At 42.9% G+C, this 17,715-nt stretch overlaps 2 protein-coding genes across 13 annotated transcripts in view; both read right to left on the bottom strand.

The window, feature by feature from the left end:
- The window catches only part of FASN (fatty acid synthase), a 42,025-nt gene extending 29,157 nt beyond the window's left edge, over positions 1 to 12,868 (bottom strand). Inside the window, exons 1-8 of the mRNA XM_064395378.1 lie at positions 12,085 to 12,868; positions 6,199 to 6,345; positions 5,515 to 5,667; positions 3,823 to 3,996; positions 2,789 to 2,989; positions 2,235 to 2,357; positions 1,467 to 1,582; positions 1,102 to 1,236 (exon numbers count right to left, since the gene is read on the bottom strand). Coding sequence (XP_064251448.1) covers positions 1,102 to 1,236; positions 1,467 to 1,582; positions 2,235 to 2,357; positions 2,789 to 2,989; positions 3,823 to 3,996; positions 5,515 to 5,667; positions 6,199 to 6,325 — 1,029 coding nt within the window. The 5' untranslated portion in view covers positions 6,326 to 6,345; positions 12,085 to 12,868. The remainder of the gene's footprint in view (positions 1 to 1,101; positions 1,237 to 1,466; positions 1,583 to 2,234; positions 2,358 to 2,788; positions 2,990 to 3,822; positions 3,997 to 5,514; positions 5,668 to 6,198; positions 6,346 to 12,084) is intronic.
- A 3,180-nt stretch (positions 12,869 to 16,048) lies between these two features.
- CCDC57 (coiled-coil domain containing 57) overlaps positions 16,049 to 17,715 on the bottom strand; it is a 33,672-nt gene continuing 32,005 nt past the window's right edge. For 11 of the 12 annotated variants that reach the window (XM_064395389.1, XM_064395395.1, XM_064395399.1 and 8 more), the window contains one exon: positions 16,049 to 16,286. In XM_064395389.1, coding sequence (XP_064251459.1) covers positions 16,063 to 16,286 — 224 coding nt within the window. In that variant the 3' untranslated portion in view covers positions 16,049 to 16,062. The other variant, XM_064395397.1, reaches the window with a different exon arrangement.

The following is a 17,715-nucleotide window of genomic DNA, read 5'->3' as shown; positions in this document are numbered from 1 at the left end:
ATTTACACAAACTGAAGACATACTGAGACAGCTACTGTCTAAGAAACACTGGGTTTGGTGTGGAGGTGGGGGCAACAGTACCTCAAAGTTATGATCCTGTCCTGACAGATCACAAAACCACACTAAACAAACTGTTACATATACCACAATATGGATTAAGAAGCTTATTTTATGCCTAAGCTATCATTCTTTCTATGAAGAATGTGTCAGTAAGAAATAAAGGCACTAAAAAAACCCTAAACTTTTCTCTACAGAGAGATGGACACTGCTATTGCCATGCAGGTGGGGCTACTACACAGTGATTTGTATTTGGGTCACAAGCAACCACTTTGAAGAGTCTAAAATTCTAGCAGTGGCAGTATTTGTGACTTTGGTTTGCAGGGTTCTATGGTAATAGGCTTACAACAAGTGTGAATATTAGCTAGCTCTCTGCTAAGCAGTTTAGCAGCCAGAGCCAATAGATGACTGTCTGCCTACAGCAGTAGTTAGCAAGCTGGTTGCTAAGACAGACAGTTATTCATGCTGGTAGCCTCATCCCAGAGAACTCACCTGGCCTCCTGCCATCCTAAGAGAGAAGAGGAAGAGATGATACATCCCTGACAGAAAGCCAGAAGATCAGCTGCTCTTTTGACACTGAAAGCCCACACTGCCTCTCATCTTTGGTCACTGTCAACTACTCCAAACATCTAAACCCCTCTACATATATATGCCTCAAACCCAAATGACCTGCAGCAGAGTTCTGTTGGAAAGCCCAGTGTAAGGATTGACAAAGTAATCAACAAGGATTAACAAAAGGATCCCAAAGCCTTCATTCTGAGCAGAACTAGACTCCTATAGAATTCAGTAGGAAGCGGGAACTGAAGTGTGTGTGAGCACAGCAGAGGACCACCTGAGCATTTGGTGGTTTACAAGATAGCCACCTGGGCTTTTGAAAGTATTCACATGTGAGGCAAGTAGTTAATGAGAAACACCTGAGTTCTTATAACTATCAGTGAACATTTTACCCCAAATCAATGCAGATTTTTGCTAAACAAAACCAACAAAACCCCACACGCTGGTGTTACCCACCACCCAAATTTTCCTTCTCAAGGCTCCTGTTACCTTGGCTAATGCAGCAAGCCCTGAGGCAGGCTCTGGATGACCCATATTTGACTTGGTTGATCCGATCAACAGTGGCTCCCGCTTACAGTCACAGAAGATACCTGTAATGCTGTTTACTTCCTGTGGATCTCCAACCTAGCAGGAACAGAATCAGAATGGCTATTAGCCAGCACTTCCAAAACATACCCCAAGAGAAATCTGAAAGATTATGGTGTTTGGGCAAAGTTCAAAAGTCGTGAAGCAGAATATACTCTACTAACTGGTAGAAAGCAAAAGGATTTTACTTCAGGAAAACAAAGAATTTAATGGAAAGTGTGGCAAGAAATGCAAGGGAAGAAAACAGTCCCTAAAGGGAACATGCTGACCTTGGTGCCTGTCCCATGAGCTTCAATATACTCCACTTCTTCAGGTTTGACACCACTTTCCCTGTACAAAGATCTGATCAACTTCTCCTGCATCTCTCCAGATGGGAATGTCACACCTAGGATCAAAATTGCCATCAATTCCACTCTCCTATCAGGTGCTTCCTGTTCTGATTTTAGCATCCTTTCATTTGCTTTGGGCTGCCAGGTCCCTCCCCAAAACACCAAACTGAAGACCTTTTCACCATGTCCTTAGCATCAAACTCTCAGGCTCTTTGTAAGAAGAGCAGAGAAGGCAGAAATTAACATAAAGCCATGAGTCAGACTAGGGTGGAAAGACACTGGTTAACACAATACTAGTTGTCTAGGTTAAGTAAAACATGTGAAGCTTTGTGTCACCACAACTGGAGAGCAGGAAAACCTGGACAACAGTAGGGTAAGAGCTTTATAGTGATAATACTATACCTACATTTCTACCATCACTGCAGAAGTTACTGCAGAGATGTCCTGAGGAATGCTAAGCTAGCAAGAGAACATTGCTGTTACTTCAGTACAAACCACCACTTTTCCCCTTTAAGTTCTTTACAAAACAGGGTCCTGAACTTTGCATTATCAAAACCAGAAAATGCAAACAAAACAAAATCAAAACCCCAAACACAAAAAACCCCATTCTAATACATCTAAAGAACCCTACAACAGACCACTTTTACGGCAAAGACTCTAGACTGAACAGTTCTGTAGTATCTCACTTTTCAGCAGCTCAAGACCTACCTTGCTCCTTAAAGCCATCAGTGTTAACTCCAGCATTTACGATTGTGGCATAGATCCTCTTAGCCATAGATCTCTTCATCAAAAGAACAACAACAACAGCTTCAGAGCGACAATATCCATCTCCTGAGAGCAGAGAGAGAACAAGTCATGACTTCTGCTCTGCTTTGTAAAATGTTGCCAAACACCACGCAGGAATATCACTGCTTATAATAGACTGTTTTGAGAATTTGACATATCTACTTCTTTTAAAGAAAAATGTCATGACCTAGAAAGACACAGTGCCCATCACAAATTTCACAACAGAAATTTTCCATCAAGAGACAGCTAATTTTTCTCCCCAGAAGCAGAGGGATGAACCATATGGCATCAGTTTCTTCCTCACAGTTAGTTTTCCAGGTTCAATGGAGGATGAAAGATAGAACAGGGTATGGCCCAAACAGTGCACATTGGAACAACTACAAGGTTAGCTCTTTGCTGTATTGAAAGAGTAAGTGGTCACAGACTGTTCAGAAAGGTACTCTCATATAATATAAGCTTTCATACTAATGCCTTACCTGAAACATCAAAAGCCTTGCAGGCACCATCACGACTAAGCAGGCCCAATTTCATGAACTGCACAGATGTGTTGGGTTTCAGCAGGAGGTTCACCCCGCCTACAAGGGCTGTGCTGCACCGCCCATGCCGAATTGCCTTATAAGCGTTTTCCAGAGCAACAAGACTAGAGGAGCAGGCTGTGTCAACAGTTAGGCTTGGTCCTTCAGAAACATAAGGAAAAACAACCTTAATTTCTTAGATTCTTCTCCAAAGGATGGGATTAGAAGAAACATATTAAAAACAATGTTAAATAAGAGTTGCTTCAGAACACAGCACATAAACCTGATGCAATGGGAGGCTAGTATCACCATCTCTGCCTACTTAGAAGGTGAGCCATGAGAAAAATGGGAAAAAATTGTGAACAGATTTGCTTTAAGGGCATATTTAAAAATTCTGTCTCTCCGTCAAAAAGAGAACACAGCTTTACAGGCAAGTTTCATCTAATTACCCATTCTCATCAATAAAAATCCCTCGTCCTTCCTGATGCTGCCTTTGTCATTATCTCTGTTCTCTGCTGCAATCCACATCAACTACCATCTCTCCATTCCCTTCAATACCATACATGGATTGAATCACACCCATGCCAATCACATAATTTCTGAGGCTCTCTTACTTCTTCCACTTCACTCAAAAAAAGCCAACTGCTACAGTCAGTAGCAGTTTATCTCTGGTCTAGCTGACTTCCACGTATCTTGGTACCAAATAGCAGTCTCAAGGCCATAAAGACTTCCTGGCATCACCATCTCCCAAATGAACACCAGCTATGCCCAGCAGCAGCAGCTGAGTTATAAAGCCTTACAGGGAGTCCTATCATACAGTCCACTATATATTTTTTTACTTCTCATATGCCTCCTAAGAACAGTTACATGCTGTTTTCTTGTTCCAAAAGGGGTCTGTGCCGTAATATTCATCCCGGTCCTCTACAGCAACTGTGGTACAATTATGCTGAATTTGCAATTGCTGACCAGCATCAGCAGGTTTGGGGGACACTTACCATTGAAGTCATAGAAGTAGGAAATCCTGTTGGCAAGCATAGCACGCTGACAGCCAGTCATACTGTATCCCAAAAGTTCTTCTGGATCTTGGCTAAGAGCTTCACCAGCTTCTGACCCACTGGCACCAACCCATACACCTGTGTCTGTGCCACGGAGGGCACCTGGATTAATACCTATGGAAGGTAGATTATAGTAAACAAAATGAAGGGCAAACTGGAGAGATATCAGGCACACTGGCACCAGCTCACCAAAAACTATTTATTGCTCCTTTCTGGCAGGCCTGCAGTATTGTTCCCTTACCTTTACTAACCTTTTAACTGTTTCAACTGCAGACCTTACATGTCTTACTTCAGAGTCCATCAGAAGTTTGGTATTGGCTTTCGGTCAGAACATTTCAGCCTAGCTGGGCATTGCTAGAGTCTTGTGTAAAAAAGTGCATGGACTATGAAATGTACATGTCAGACAGAAGAAGCTAACAGTTGACTTCCAGTAGAGAGAAAAGGAGCAGACTGAATGGGAGAAAAATCACGGCATATGAAATGTCACGTGAGCACATCAATACCTATCTCCAGCCGAGATCTGGAGTAGAAGACAGAAATGAGAATTCTTAACTATAAAAACTGCCAGCAACCAGAACAAGAAACAACTTTGCTCTAAAATAAACACATAGCAAGGTCAACTGTCAGAAAGCTCTGCTGTTTCTTCTCTGTGCTTAAGGCGTCCTGGAGACAAATATTCAATCTCCAGACAGAGGCTTAGAAGCAGAGAACCAAAAGTTCATTTCAGTATGTCACAGAATGTTAAGTGTTGGAAGGAACCTTAAAAGATCATCTAGTCCCAACCCCCACTGCCACAGGCAGGGACATCTCACACTATACCAGACTGCTCAAGACCCTACCCAACCTGGCCTTGAACACTGCCAGGACTGGGGCATCCGCAGCCTCCCTGGACAACCTGTTCCAATACCTCATCATCCTAACAGTAAAGAATTTTTTCCTCATATCTAACCTAAATTTGTCCTCTTTCAATTTGTATCTAGTCAGTACTAGTGAGGTGGTTCCAACTTTTTCCCCATCTGCTTACGTTCTGACATGAAACTGATTAACGCGTAGAATAAACTTCTTGGCTTGGTGGATAAGTAACTCAAAATCTCAAAACACTGGCAATGATAGAAGAGAGAGGCTCCTATTTCTGAAAGCACACTTCCTAGGAAAACCTTCTTTAGAAACAGATCAAATGCTATGGGTTTTCCAAGAATCTGGCCAACCGACAGGAATACATCAGGCCATCTGTCATTCTTTTAGATCACACATAACAATTATAATCAAGTCATCCTTCTTTTCCTTTTACAAAGGAATTATTATGGAATGTTAGGGTAGAGCAAAACATAGAAAAGTTCTATAACCAGTGACTGTTGAAGTGATTCTGTCATACTGGTTTGTGGTTGTACCATATGATGCAGGTACAGATTTCTAGCAGTCAGCACTGATTTCTTTGTTTGCATTCCAGAGACAACAGCTTTGTTCCAACCCTTATACTGGGATCTGGTAACCCCATAGCATGTCTTGGATCTTCTCTCTAATGTGATGGCTTTCCCTTGTTAGAGTTCTCATCACACAAATGCATGTCTACACCTGTTACACAGAGACAATACAGCTTAATTCTTCCTCTTCAGTCATTCATCCACTTACCTGCATCCAAAATAGCTTCATAAGAAACTTCCAACAGCAAGCGAAGTTGAGGATCCATTGTATTAGCTTGTTTTGGGTGAACCCCAAAAAAAGATGCATCAAATTTGCTTAGGTCCTTGAGCTTTCCATTTCTCTTCGGCAGTCCATAGATTCCTGTAAAGAAAAATTTGACACTGAGTCCCAAAATACATAAATGGTGAAGCAGCTACAAGCTGAGACACAGTACAGAATGACCAGAATGACCAGAGTTGATTTTCAATTACACATGAAACCTCACTCCCCTACGCAGTACCCAGAGGACTGCATGAGCATCTACTGACCTACCTCATCTGGGAATGAGAATGCTGCAATAGCAAAAATAATTGTAATTTTTAGGACTCTCCTAGATATAGCAGCCAAAGACATCTATCTAGTTTAACCATTTCTACTTTGGCAAGTTGTACCAAGCACATATAGTCTAAATGGTGGTTCCAGTCAGTCACCAATTAGAAGAAAAAGAAAAGCTGCTTTTGACTTCTGCAAATCACTTCATAAAAATATTCTGTTACTGAATTTCTTGATGATTTATCAGAAGTTAATTCAGGTCTGGAAGGATTTCGATCTCATAAATTCTCTTTTCATAAGATAATTCCTCTAAAACACTCAGAACTCAGGGTTCCAAAAGAAGGGACAATAAGCACTCACCTGGTTTCCACCTCCGATCATCTTCTGTGACCATATCAACTCCATTAAGCAGGTTCTCCCAAAACTCTTGCAAGTTCTCAGATTCTGGCAGCCTTCCTGCAATGCCTGCAATCACCACGTCCTCCATCTCTTAACTTCTCCCTGTTGCTGAGATCCACAAAGCAGTAAGGCTAGTAAGATTTCATACAGAGGAAAGTATATGTGTCTTGTCTTCCTGACATGTTGTGACAAACAAGCATATTTGCAGGAACACCCACACAGGAACAGCCCATGGAGTCTCTACTATTAAAAAAATAATAATAAAAAAAAAAGATAACCCAACTAATCAGATGGACCATAAGACCCATGGAGTTGATAAGGATGAAAAAAAACAATCCTGAAGGAGCATCAGGCTCTGAGAACCACCAGTTTCTGTATGACAACCAGAAAATGAGTAAGTCTACCTCTACTAAATGCACAGCCTCTGTGAAGTCAGCAGAGAAGAAAGATTAACATGCTGGAGCAGAGGTGGGTGGAGAAATTATGAAATACACATAGTAAAATACATAATTACAAGGCAAACCTAACAGGTAGCAAAACAAGTTCTACAATCATTCCAAAGTTAAATGCTAACTTAAGAATCAATAATCAAAAGATTTGTTGGATGTGAAAAAAAGAGAAACCCTAAATAAACAAAACTACAAGATTGCACAAAACCACCCTCCAAGTAACACAACCCTAACCCCCCCCCCGCCATTAGCTCTGAGCAAACAAAAACCTGACTAAAAACCCAAACCCAACCTAACAACCAACAAAAAACCCAAACAAATCCCTCATACACAGAGGAGAAAACCCACACAAAGCACAAAGATTACAGTACAACTCAGCATCATTTTAAATGCTTAAACCAAAGAATTGTTACATCTAAAGTGTTTCCTAACTGGACCCTGCTCTGTCACATGTTTAAAGAACTGTGAATGTGGTAGTGACTATACGATAGAGGGTGATGCTTTAAGATCTGCTTTAGCAGAACAGATCTGGAATACAGACAGGATGAAAACCAACAGCTGTTGTCCCAAGAAATTTGCATTCAAGACCCCAATCTCAAATACCACAGGAGAGCATCATGCTGCATAACATAGCATCACAGGGCACCTCTATCAGACCACAGCACCAAATGATAGCTCGTATACTACACTCCTCTATCTTCTACTATAGTAAAAATATATTAAAAACTAAGTAGAGAGGAGGCAGTTTAACTTGATGTTTCAGTTAAATTCAAATTATAATTTTAGATCCTAAGTAGACAAATTAAAGGAGTAGGGGAAATACCCATATATATGGTGGAAGTTTTTTAAAATATGAAAATAAATAGAAGTACAGGTGCTGGAAACAAAGAGAAAATAAGCATTCACAGTACTTCCTAAATAATCCTTCTGGTAAGCAGGGGCAAAATATTCTTTAATGTGTGGGATTTTAAACAAGTAAAAAATACAAGGAAACTAGGCATTCAAACAACTACAAGTCTGCCTTAATAGCTTTGAAGGAAAAGGTTTGTTACGAAAGACGTGAAGTTTGACTTCCATCAGGTATTATGCTACATAGTGGCACGCAGGCCCATTGCTTAAGTGCTGCTGGTGCTTGATCATCTTCTCCAAAATATAGCACTAATGGGTACTCTCTGATAAGTGCTTAGTGGCTGTTTTTCCAACCCAAGATGTTTCATTTGGGCATTGTTTTGCAGCCTCTTTTGGGGCTCCCTCAAGAAACAGGCCCCTCTTCCATCCACGGCCTAAAGTGACACTTTCCCATAGCTGCATGAGGTTGCTGGGGTGTGCAGAAGGAAAGCAGAGCCCTCTGCACAGCTGAGGTGCAGCTCTGCCAGAATGCACCTCTGCCAGGTGCACCTCTGTAACACCACAGAGGCTGCCCGATTTCTTTCACCCTTCTTTCCTTCAGCAGTAATCTTGATTAAGATATGTGGAGTAACTGTGGAATTATGCAATACTTAACACTGAAGCAGAGGGGAAGATTACTTCACCCAGTCCATTCCTCCTGGGAGCAGAAACAGAAGTGCTCCCACAAGGACATCTTGGATTTCTAGGTCTTGTGCCAAACACCCAAACAACAGAAGGTCTATTCCACTCTTGTTCATTTAAAAAAAGAAACGTTAAGGGCCAAACTGAGCAAGACCCTTACTGAGAAACTAGTTCCCAAAACTTACGTTGGTAGTAATAAGCCCAGTCCACTCAGAGCTGAAGAGCTTTTCCGCTCACACAAAACTAGTAAGTCTGTTTTATTTCTGGCTTCACCACTGTACCTGCAAAAAACAACCAAGGGCCACAAGTCTACTATACTTCCAGCATTTCTGTGCTGGGGCAGGGAAAGAGAGATCTTGAGCACAAACTTTACTATTTAAGCTTCAAATATGAGATACAAAAATGATAATTTAAGTATGACTCAATTTTATACCTCAGCTCTTTGGGTGATGATCTCTAGGGCAAGAAATATAATTTCTGTTTCAGGGGACTGAAACATGACTTATTTGATTGTTCCTTCTCATCCCATATCTCTTTCCCTGGAGTATCAGTAAAACTCTATCCAGGTAAAACAAATCAACAAAACATTGCTTTCAGACAGTGAAGTAATGAAATTCATCAACAAAACAATTTTTGCCAACTTGTTATGAGTGTAGTTGAGCAAGACTATGTCAAAGGTGGAGAAAAAGCTGCTGCAGTAATCAAAATTAGAAGAATATGAGCCAAGAAGATAATTTTAACTCGGGTAAGAAGTGCCACAAATTAAACTATTTTAATACACAAAGAACCAGAAAGATTTAGACTTGCCACAAAAGCTCCAAATGCATACATCTAAGATAAAATAGAAATTATGGGTTAAGTAGCAGACAGCAGAGAGGATCTGCTGTTGGAAAACAAGAGTGGTCAGAAGAAAAGTCATGAAAATTAAACCATCCCTGATTAAACAGTGAGTATAGTAGTTGTTACAGCTACCAACAATGTTTTCAGTCTTCCTTGACAGATAGTAAGCAGGTAAACAATTTTAAAGTTGATTGACTTTGTCCCCAAATGGTGTATTGCATTATTATTTTACTTTATTAGAGACTTGTTTTCCATAGAGCATTTTTTGACTATACACACTAACACAGTATATTGACAGATTTTCAAGTATAGGGCATAGCACAGATCAAGAAAGAACATTTATTTCTACAGATGTTTTAAAGGACATTAGACTACAGAAAACATACAAACAGACTGCTCCTACTACCTCTGATGAGTGAAGTGTTCAAAAGCAACAGGTCCAAACAGGAGACAAAGAGGGGCAAACAGGAGTCTTCTGTTTCTTAAGGCTGTATTTTCTGAATCCAATCAGACATTTAACATTCTTCTTTCTCAGTTTATCCTATGCTTTTGCTTAAATTGAGTTGCATGAATTTTCCTCAGACAGATAGAGTTTTTAATTGAGTGGAGAGAAGCAAACACACCACAGTCAACCTTCCCTTCCTCTGCCAAAGTATCAGTGCAGTAGACACCTCAGTTAAGCCTAAACTACCATCTTGCTGGATTTGCATAATATTTTTTAGCAATTGTATTGTGGAGCTGACTCATTCAGTTTGTGACTAGTAATAACTAACAATCCCTTCTGGTATCAAAGCTACTCTTAAGTAGCTTGAAATACTGTTTTTCATTGCATTTAAAACATTTCTTTTTCCAGTCCCTCACTAATTTGGCACCAAAAATTAATCTAAAAATTATTAACCACCATTTTCTACCACCCCTCGCAGCTACACAACTCTTTTCTATAATACTTTTATCTACTGTTTCCCTATGGAAATAACTTTCTGACCATTAAGCATATAAGCTTATAGAGGGAAAGAAAAGCCAAAAAATCCAAAACCAAACCACAAAGTGAAGGTAAAGTCTGGTGCACCTTGGGCTTGATGAGGAAAGGAAGGGGAGAGGGAGGGAGAAACAGCTGTTTGCAAAGAAATGACAATCAAAACCCAAATCTTGTTTTGCCTGATGCATGTTTCCTTTTCCTAGACAGGATCAAAACATTTATTTCACTGTTATTTTGATAGCTATCATCATGGTGGGACAGAATCCTTAAAATCAGCTCTGCTATTGTTTCTAGACAGTCCAAATCTTCATCTTTTCTGGATCTCTCATTATTATAAAATGAGACACTCATGACTCCTCCATGGCTTTCCTCAGCACAGATGTTGACAAAAGGACTGTTTTCTTTGTTTTTCAGTATGATTACATCACAACCCAGGTTTCCTAATCTCTGGCTGTAATGTCTAAAATTTGTAATAAAAAACTGTCCTTACACAGAAACTTCACTTATGAAGAGCTATAATGCTTGCCTCCAAAAACCCCATTCACAGAATAGAGGCAAACATAGTCTGGCTTTCATTCTTTTGAAAGCATTTGGCTACCATCAATCTGTATGTTACAGATTCAATTTAACAAAGACGTTTCAAATGCTTCTGCTTCAGGTAAGTATTTGTCCTGTCAACCACAACACAAATGAAAAAGTAGAGTGTGTTTATATTTAAAAAGCACTACTTGGAGGGAAACACAATCTGGTTCAAATCTGTTACTGGAGAAATAGTAAGTTAGGCTTTACTCATGGAATCAACACAGCTTGGTTGATTTCCAAGTGGTCAGAAGTTACTTGTATAAAAATCTAAGTCCCCAGTATGACTATATCACGTTTGTAAAATATCTGTTCATAACTGCCCTCATTCTCTGAATTCACCCACTAAATGCAGCCTTTCACAATGTATTATTCTTGCCACTTTGTTTCAAGATGGATAGAGGCTGCAGGAAAAGCTGAATCGTTTGCTCATATGGCTTGAGGTTTCTTCTCCCATTTTTTAAGACAAGACATGCTCCAAAGCCCCCAAAAGGTGGTCTGACAGAGTAGGCCAGTTAATTTACACACCCTTAATACTGCCTAAGCATCCAAATAACGCTATTAGCTAGGACAATATGCATTCAGTATCTTATAGGGCCGTATGCCAGGGGATGAATGCGGAGTAAGAACCAAACAGGTGCAAAAACAACCAAACAGAGATGATCACATTCCTAACAGAATCGTGTCATCAAATCAATACTGGTGTACGATCACCGGGCTATTTCGTGTTGGCCGTTGGTTTATACCGAAGTGCGAAAGAACAGTTTAGCAATATACACGGCACGTTTCCTCAGATGGATTCCCAGAGCCTATTGGCGAGACCCCCTTCCCAATATCGAGCGCCGATATCCTCTCGTACAAGCTTCTTCCGCACGCCACGACCGCGCCTTCGCGCGAACCCGGGACGGCGTGCAGGACGCTGCCCGGGCAGAGCGGCCCGCGCGGCCCTGGCGCCGCCCGAGGCAGTGCGGTGCTCGGCGCCCGAGCTGCGGCAGCGCGGGCCCGCCCGGCCCCTCACGCAGCCGCTGCCGCCGGGCGCGCGCGAGGACTGCGGGCAGCGGGGCCCGGCCGCGCCCCCGATCCCGCTCGGCCCGGCTGAGAGGGGTCCCCGCCCGCCACCAAGATGGCCGAGCGCCAGCACCACAATGCAGCCACCTTGCCGGGCGGTGGGAGGCTGCGGCGCGGTAACCAGCCGCTGAGGTGGGGGACTCTCCCCAGAACGACCGTGCTGGGCCACGCTGCGGCCCGGAGCAACAGGGCGCGGCGACCCCAGGGCCGGGGAGCAGAACCTTCCGGTGGCGCGGACCGAGCCCGCGGACTCCCGCCGAGACCAGGGACCCTCATCGCCCACTCGGCGTAGAGGGCAAGATGGAGCCTCCCCAGAGCACCCGCGGGGCGCAGAGGGCCGCGGAGCCTGGAGCAGAAGCTGCCGCTATCCTGACCACGCCGCACCCGCTGTCCCGTCGATACCTGCACAAGTGCGGATGGCTTCGTGTCGGTAAGACTCTGTCGTCAGCTCAGTGCGGGATCGAGATGCTGCGGGGTGGACGCTGCGGCGGCGGGTGCCGGGCTGCACACGGCCGATTCTCCGCGCTCTCCTCACTATCTCCCTCTAGCTCCCACTCCTATTTAAGCAGTCGCCACCTCCAGCGGCCACGCCACATGGGCTGACAGTTTACGCCTCGCCGCAGTCCAATGAGAGACGGGGCAGGGCCGCCCCGGTCAGACCCGGGGTGATGCCAACCTCTGCCCGCCGGAGCCGCTCCACGGGAGGAGGGGGCCCTGGCCAGGCCGGGGCGGACACAGGGGGGCCTCCCTGCCCGCGGCACCGGGCCAAGCTCTCAGGGCCCCGCCCCGTACTGGAGGCCGTGGAGGGCTAGGCGCTGCCTGGCTTTGGCCTGGCCCGGCCGGGGACGGGGCAGCGCCGACCCCCCGTGGGCGCGGACCTTGTCGTGTCCCTCTCCCACCTCCCCGCGGGTAGGTGCACTGTGGGGCGTGCGACCGCGCTGTGCCGGCACCGTGGCTCGGCGACTGAGGCGAGGGCTCGGCAGGCGCCGGTCCAAGCGCGGTCGGGTCGCGCAGCGCCCGCGCGCACCCGTGGCGCACAAAGGGAAAGGACGCGGAGCCGGACGCGCAATCCCGGGACGGCACCCAATGCGAAGGCGGGGGCCCGTGGGCGGGGGCGCGGCCCTGCCAATCGCGGCGCCCGCGCGGTGTTGCTAAGCGATAAGGCGATGTGGTGACGGCTGAGGGGCGGCTGGGGCCGCGGGCAGAGCGAGCAGCGCCCGTCGCTCTCCGGCGGCGGCGGTCGTTCACCCCGGCGGAGCGCGGTCCCGGGGTTACCACAGGGCAGCAGGCACGCCGGCCAGGGATGCGCTGCCCCGTGCCCGGGCCCGTCGCGCCGCCCTGACTGGCGGCAGGAGAGCGAGTCCGGAGGCGGGGGGCGGGCGCCAGAGGTTCCCTCCCCGCCGTGCCCCTGCTACGCCCCCCTTCCCACCGGAACGGGGCGGATCGCTCTGTGTGTGGGCCCCTCTCATCCACTTTCCCCGTAACTTACTCTCCTTCAGTTAAACCCGAACACTAATGAATCTGAATTTCCTTCTGTATTGCCTGCCACGACTGCCACTCCGAAACAAAAAAGCCTTTCGGTCGGCAAACGTGGGCTTGAACACGGGGATGCAAGAAAGTCCCCCGCCTTGTCTCTCCTTCCCGGCTCTGAGCAGAGGCCCCGCTCCCGGGTGGCGCTTGCACTGCCGCTTCGCAATGCAGTTCCACTTAGACCTTCTCGGCGCAGACCTTTTGCCTCTATCTATACAGTCCTCAACATAACAGGTTTTTAACCCTTTGATAAGGACAACAATAAATAATGTCCTCTTTTACCTTTTCAGTACTCTGTGACCTGCCTGAATTCCCTTCTTTGTGGGAATTTCTTTCTTTGTACAATTCAATAGTATCCACAGTAGTACCTTGCTGCCACTCTTCTAATCTGCTTCTTAGAAATCAGTGCCCAGTTTGTTAAATATTTTGGTCATAAGAAAAATACATGAGGATTTTCCTGCTGTATTTAGTACGCCCTTAACACAACCGACCTACGCAATATGTAATGATATTATAATATTATTTATTCTCATGCAAATTTTCTTAATTTTCATACTTACATGCTATGTACTCAGAAGTACTCTGAAACAAATGTACAATAACTGAACTACTTTTTTTTCTACCACAAGTAAAATAAAATTAAACAACCCAGATATCATATTTTCTTACCTGCAGGTGACTTAAGGAAACCTGTTTCTCAGAGAAACTGAATAAATTAAAGCTGCGTTACTGGCAAGAGGTCTGCATGAACAGGCATGCCAGTTGACATGGGAGGGGGAGTAAGTGGGACACCACACCAAAAAACCACAATAAACCCCCCAAAAATCCCAAACCAAAACAGAAAAAAACCCACCAAACCCCACCCCCCCCCAAAAAACCAAACCACAAAGCAGAAAGCCCTCAAACAAGCAAACAAAAAATAGCCGTAGAAACCTGCATACAAACCTACACAGAGGCATTTCTGAAGTCCGCAGCCCATCAGCTTACACCCACAGTGTAAGGAATAAAGAGAAATGTTTTCCACGTTCAGATGCAGTATTACAAATATCATGGAACAAACTGCTCTTTTATGTTGCTTTTAACACATGCACAGAATCTCATACCACCGAACTATTGTGAATCTCCACAGGTCAATATTAAATATGTAAATAACAAAAAAAAAATTTCATTATGATCTACAGCTATTATAAAATCTGGAATTTACACACAGAGTTCTAGAAGTAACCAGTGAGTGCTTTAACTGGTGTGATCTGGGCCAAAATTCCTGTAGTTGTTAGAAACCACTATGCTTTGTGCTACAGAAAGAACTCATTCAGGGCCTGGTTCAAGGGAGTGCATCATGTTGTCCTGGCTCATGAACAATGTTGAATCAAATGACAGGATTTTAAAGTAATGAAAATGTTTAGAAAGAAGCTCACAAGGTCTCTCAGGCCTTATATTGGCTTAGCAATATCTCATGAAATTTCTTGCAGATTTAGCATCTGATTATAATATCATTGCACCTTTGTACTAAAGCAAAATATTTTCAGCAAGTAGTACAAAATAATTACTCAAATTCTCAAATGGATTACTACCACTCTGTCAGGTGCTGAACAGAACACCTCTTTGCAAAGAGTATCAGGCAAGCATTTCTATTAAAAAAAAAAACCAAACCACTCCACAAAAAAAAAAGACACTCATGGATTAGTAGCTCTCTTCCTTCGTTTAATCTTTTTAGATTTTATATATTTAGCAGCAACTGATAAGTATTATTCACTTCAGTGATACCACTTGCAGAATCACAGAATATCTTAGATTGGAAGGTACCTCTTGACATCACTTAGTCCAAGCCCCCAGCTCCAGGGTCAGCTGGAACAGTCTGGCCAGGCCCATGTCCAGTTGGGTTTTGAGTATCTCCATAGAAACAGAGACTCCATAACTCCTCGGGGCAATCTGTTCCAGTGCTTGACCATCCCCACAGTTAAAAGTTTTTTACTGAATTTTTCATGTGCATTTCCTTTACTTATAGGAAAGTTCATCTCTGTAATATCCCAGGACAGGTCAGCATTATTGGAAATGCTACAAAAATACACTGATTACTTGTATTTGTGTCCTGGCACGATCATTGCTACATAGCTATCCTTTCTTACATCACAACTCGTTCAAGTTTTCTTTTAGTTTCATCTGTTTTAAGACTTACTTCTTCCAACATGACTCTATTATTATGAATATATGGTTGTAACATTGTAGCAGTGTTTCTCACTGCTTTGAAGTCCATACAATCTCTTGTCAAGGGAAAATACAATCCCTGGTGTGACAATAGAAATTTAATTTTATATTCTTTCATGCTCTCTGAACAAGTGGAAAGAGCTACAGAAGATGAGAAATAATACAGACTCAGATGCAATGTAATACAGACTCTTTTCTATCAAGTAGAAAGATAGCTGCACAGGATTAACGGTTGCATTGTTATTTAGAAGACAGGTAGGTTGAGGCATCCCACTTCTAAGCTTAAATCACATCTACAGTTTCTCAACAAAACATCTGCTGGAGTCCTGCAAGTCCTGCCTGAAGGCACAAGGCTTTGCCTATGTGTTAACTGAGCATTTCTAAATCCATGATGCAAGAAAATCTTAACATATATAATTAAAATAAATCAGTATTAACAGTGAAGACTGTAACCTCATAATGTGCACAGATTAACCCTTTATTTTAGGCTTCACTATATGAAACAGGGTATTTGTTCTCTCTTCTGGCTGCAGATATCTCAACCTGACATACAAAACTGTGGCTAATAATGAGACCTGATACAGAGATGTTAAAGTAAGTTAATAGCAAGTGTGAACCTACAACATGCTGACAACATAGAAATCAGTCTTTAATATTATAATTGCGGATTTTTACCATGCTAGAAGAGATTTTTGATTTTAATAGATGAGCACAAGATAAACTCCTGGATTTTAACTTATGCTGAACTTCCAGCCTTGTTCCTCTGACTGTCAAATCTTCAGCTGATGTTTCAAGTTTATCCTTGGCTTTGACATTTTGCTGAGATTCTTCAGATTGCTTGATTGAATGTACAACTACAAACTCCCCTGCTCAAAAAACAGACAGAAAATTACTTTGTAGTTATGTTTGTATTCAATTATGAGATTGGATAGTTGAAGAGAGCTGGTTTACTCTTTTCCTCTAAATATACTGCTGCCATAGTGCCACATTGTCAAAATCTTATATTACTAGGACCATTTCTTTACATAAGAACCCAGTACAGTCCATTAAGGCTTGCCATACTGATGGTATAACACAGTATCATCTGCTCAATCCTCCCTTCATCTGTACATGTTCCTTTTCCATTAGCATCAGACTGCTTAAGAGAGGATGACAGCTGGAAGGTCAGTGTAACAGTTCAAGTCAAGCACTACCTATCTGTTCAGCTGTTTTAAAACATTATATTTTAAAAGTTTACCCTTCTCTCCATTTTGAGAAAATGTGTTTGGATATGCATGATATAAAAGACTCAGAGGTAACTCTGTTGGCTTGACAAAGCTGCATTACTACCATTATCTTTTGGGTGTTTTTTCAATCTTCTTTCACTTAGGAAAGCATTTAGTATGTACATCTTTGGTTTTGTTATCTAAAAAATATCTGTCTTTACAGTAAGGACTAGCTCAAAAAGAAACATCTTTGTTTAGGAAGCAGTGGGACTGGTCCTAATACCAGAGTCCATCTTGTAGTTCTCACATAATTCTCCAAAAACTATTATCTCCAACTAACTGAACTTCAGTCTTATCACAGGTTTCTTCAGGTAAGATAAGTGGAACTGTTCAATTGCATTATTCACTGTAAACTATAGGTAATATTTACAGGTGTTTGACTCCAGCCACTTAACTCTTATTTTTCAAGGCATTGAGACTTTAACTTCAGATTTTCTATGGAGAGTCAAAGTGGACAGCAGAAGTAGTCGTAATAAACCTGTATATAAAATACTACTATATAAATACTACTATAAATACTACAGTATTCTGTATTAGTATCATTTTATAAGCATCATGGTCTGCAGTCCCAGATACTACTCAATTACAGCAAGAATAAAAGGTGCACAAAATGACAAAGATCAGTTACTAGTAGGAGAAGGTAAATTTTCAAAGCCCATTGAACATGGTAGAAAGTCTAAACAAAATTCTACATCAAAGGAATTACAACATATTCCTGAACTACGGGATGAATTGATCAATTGATGAATTGAAGGTTTATAGCTGTATGCAAAGTATGACGCTGTTGCTCATGTCAAAACATGACACTTTTCAAAATAATTTTTATACACTGGCTTAGCTTGAACCAGCTGTTCACTCGTGTGTGTGATCTCTGCACTGAATCAGCTTGGTGACAAAAGCTCAGTGGACTCTTGAGCTGTGGATGCGAAATCCTGTTGTTCAGCTTGCCACCTAGTGGTTTCCTACAGATGAAGAAGGTATGGAAGAGGATGCTTGAGCCCATGAAGATCGTTGGGTGTATTTTCCTGCA

The sequence above is a fragment of the Passer domesticus genome, chromosome 20, assembly GCF_036417665.1.
Source record: "Passer domesticus isolate bPasDom1 chromosome 20, bPasDom1.hap1, whole genome shotgun sequence".
NCBI lineage: Eukaryota > Metazoa > Chordata > Aves > Passeriformes > Passeridae > Passer > Passer domesticus.
This window is presented reverse-complemented; position numbering and strand designations above follow the sequence as displayed.